General features: G+C 65.9%; 1 protein-coding gene across 1 annotated transcript; it reads right to left on the bottom strand.

Moving 5' to 3' along the window:
• Positions 1-497: 497 nt before the first annotated feature.
• ATP5G2 (ATP synthase, H+ transporting, mitochondrial Fo complex, subunit C2 (subunit 9)) lies at positions 498-2,665 on the bottom strand. The gene is made up of 5 exons (XM_010565072.1): positions 2,624-2,665; positions 1,752-1,825; positions 1,119-1,196; positions 748-908; positions 498-658 (listed from the first exon to the last, which is right to left on the bottom strand). Exons 2-5 carry the CDS (start codon positions 1,788-1,790, stop codon positions 544-546), a joined length of 393 nt encoding a protein of 130 aa, XP_010563374.1. The 5' UTR covers positions 1,791-1,825; positions 2,624-2,665; the 3' UTR covers positions 498-543.
• Positions 2,666-2,747: the final 82 nt, after the last annotated feature.

Below are 2,747 nucleotides of genomic sequence, written 5' to 3'. Positions count from 1 at the left end.
GGGGGGGGCCTCCATACACCCCGATAACGGGACACCCCTGATACCAGCACCCCAACACCCAGGGACAGCCCAGACCCCAGCTCCTGGGGCTGCCAGGCAGCTGGTCGCTGTTGCGGTGTTCCTAAGGGGGTGATGTCCCCTGGCAGGGATAGATGGAAGGTGACCCGAGGGCTCCTGGCTGTCCCCGGGGATCGGTGATGTCCATGTCCCCTCGGGGACGTGGCTGAAGGCTCAGGGTGGCAGCAGGACTCAGCTCCAGGCACTTGGTGTCACGTCTGGGGACACTGCCACCTCCCCAAGGGGGAGGGAGAAAGCGAGGCCAGGGTAGTGTGGTCCGATGCTGCACCGTGCCGCGGGCAAGTGACACAGGACAGGGCCACCAAGGAGACACGAGGAGCCGAGAGCCCGTTATCAAACCGTCTTTATTCGCTTCCTGCCCATGGCAGGGCCGGAGCTCTCGCCTACCCCCCAGCCGGCATTCACGGCTGGGCATGGGACCGGGCACGGAGGGGTGCCGGTTCTTGGTCACCATCACCGTCTCTGTCACATGGCGAAGAGGATGAGGAAGGCCACCATGAGGCAGAAGAGCCCCATGGCCTCGGAGAGGGCAAAGCCCAAGATGGCGTAGGAGAAAAGCTGCTGTTTAAGCGAGGGGTTCCTGCGGGGAGACGAGAGGCTGGTCAGCGGGGGGCACAGCCGGCCCCCAACCCCCCCATTTCCACCCCCCTGGTGTCGTCCCCCCCCGACCTGGCATAGCCGATGATGAGGCTGCCGAAGACAGTGCCGATGCCGGCACCAGAACCGGCCACCCCCACGGTGGCAGCGCCGGCGCCGATGAACTTGGCAGCAGTGTCAATGTCCCGGTGGGCCGCGCTCGTCTGGATGGCCCGGTGGGCGCTCGGCTGCGCCTGGGGGGACAGGAGGGTGGGCAAGAGGGGGGAAGCTCAGCCCAGCCCCCCCAGGGGCCTCAGTTTCCTGCCATCGAGCTCCCTGCAGCCTCTTGGGGAGCCCCAGAGTGGACAGGGGGCACAGTTGCTTCCCTGTGCCCCTCCCAGGGCTGGTGCTCAGCACCCCCTGCCCCCCCTCCCGTGTCCCGCAGTCCAACGTGGGCACGTTACCTGCTCTGTCTGGGCCTCAGGTCTGCTCAGGACGGAGGCAGAGAGGGGTTGGCACAGCACCCGTGAGCTCCTCCTCACCTACAAGGCACAGCACCCTCAGATTTGGGTGGGAAGCCCTACCCCGCGCTTCCTCAAGGCAGCAAAACTCCACCTGGGGGTCGCCTGAGGCCACCGCTGCCACCTCTGCTACTCCCCAAACCTGCTCAGCCCCTCAGGGTGCCCTGTGAGCCAGCAGCACCCAGACGGGAGAGCCTGTCCTGGCACCCGGCAGCAAAGAGGAGCTCCTGGGCACCCCATGGCCCTGCCACAGGCACCCAAGGCCAGAGGAATCAGCGTATGGATCCTGCATGCCGCCAGAGCCAGCACCCAGCCAAAGGCGCTTTACTCCTGGCACCATATCCACCTCCACGTGGGTAATTAGTAACTACCGAGGGAAGGCAAACAATCTTTAAGCAGAGCGGCTGAGCGCTCAGTGCTCCAGTTGCCTTCAGTGCAGTCCAGGGTGGCTCTAAATGTGCAAAAGTGTCCCCAAACCTCTCCTCCTGTCCCCGAGGGGGGCACACATTACCCCCTGCACACCCTTATCCCGCGGAGAGGACATTGAGGGCGAAGGAGAGGCTTGTCACTACTCACTAGCGCAGGAGCGGAGACGAACTTTGCACAGGCGTACATGGCGAGGGACGGAGGGACACACGTGTGGGACACGGCTGGAAGAGACGCACAGACACCGGGGTGTGAGGAGCCGCAGCACGTGGGATCCAGCCTCACGGATGCGGGATGGCCCCTGGGGACACGCAGGGGACTTGGGGACACACAGAAGGTCTGAGCCATGCAGGAATGGTGGGGCAGGACATGTCTTTGTCACCCAGGTGACAGCTCCTGGCTGAGTAGCACCACAGTAGCAGTTTGGGGCTCAGGAATTTGGGATCCTGGAGTTGCTCCAGTGCAGAATCCTGGGGGGTTTCACCCACCTGGGGGGCAATAGATGCTTACGAGGCCCCTGCTCCCCAGCAGGCAGGACAGGCCCTGGGTATCCCGCCTTGGCTCTGCCTCCCAGGGCTGGTGTGGGGGGGTCACGGCCTGGGGACCCCCAACTCTGGGGGACATGAGGGCTGGAGAGGACAGAGCATGGAGAGCAAAACCCCAGCGTGGAGGGGGGGGTCACCTCAGAAGGCAGCGTAAGGGGATATTGCCCCAAAACAGTGTGGGGGTCACCCCAAAACTCAGTGTGTGTGGGGGGGGGGAGTTTGTCACCCCAAAACTCAGAGAGGGGATGCCCCAACCAGCTCCTTGGGGGATGGGGGGGGGAATCGCCCGTCGTGTCCCCACGCGGGGGGGTCTCTCTTCGCTGTCCCCCACTCCTGAACGGGGGCCTCCCCTCCCACACACCCCAGAACTCTGTCGCCCTCCCCCACCCCGAGGGGGGTCTCTCTCCCCTTCCCCTTGCCCCCACCAAGGGGGTCTCTGCCTCCCGCCCCAGGCCCCGGCCTGCCGCGGCCGCTCACCTGGCGTACCGGCGGCGGGCAGGTCGCGGCGGCACCCAGTGCGCAGGCGCAACCGGAAGCACCACTGAGAGGTGACGGGATGCCACCGCCCAGAGCGCCGCCCGCCCCGCGGCGCCGCCTGCGG

Source organism: Haliaeetus leucocephalus, unplaced genomic scaffold, assembly GCF_000737465.1.
Source record: "Haliaeetus leucocephalus isolate CR32 unplaced genomic scaffold, Haliaeetus_leucocephalus-4.0 Scaffold186, whole genome shotgun sequence".
NCBI classification, from domain to species: Eukaryota; Metazoa; Chordata; class Aves; order Accipitriformes; family Accipitridae; genus Haliaeetus; species Haliaeetus leucocephalus.
Note: the sequence above shows the minus strand (reverse complement) of the source record. Positions and strands in the feature narration are given on the sequence as shown.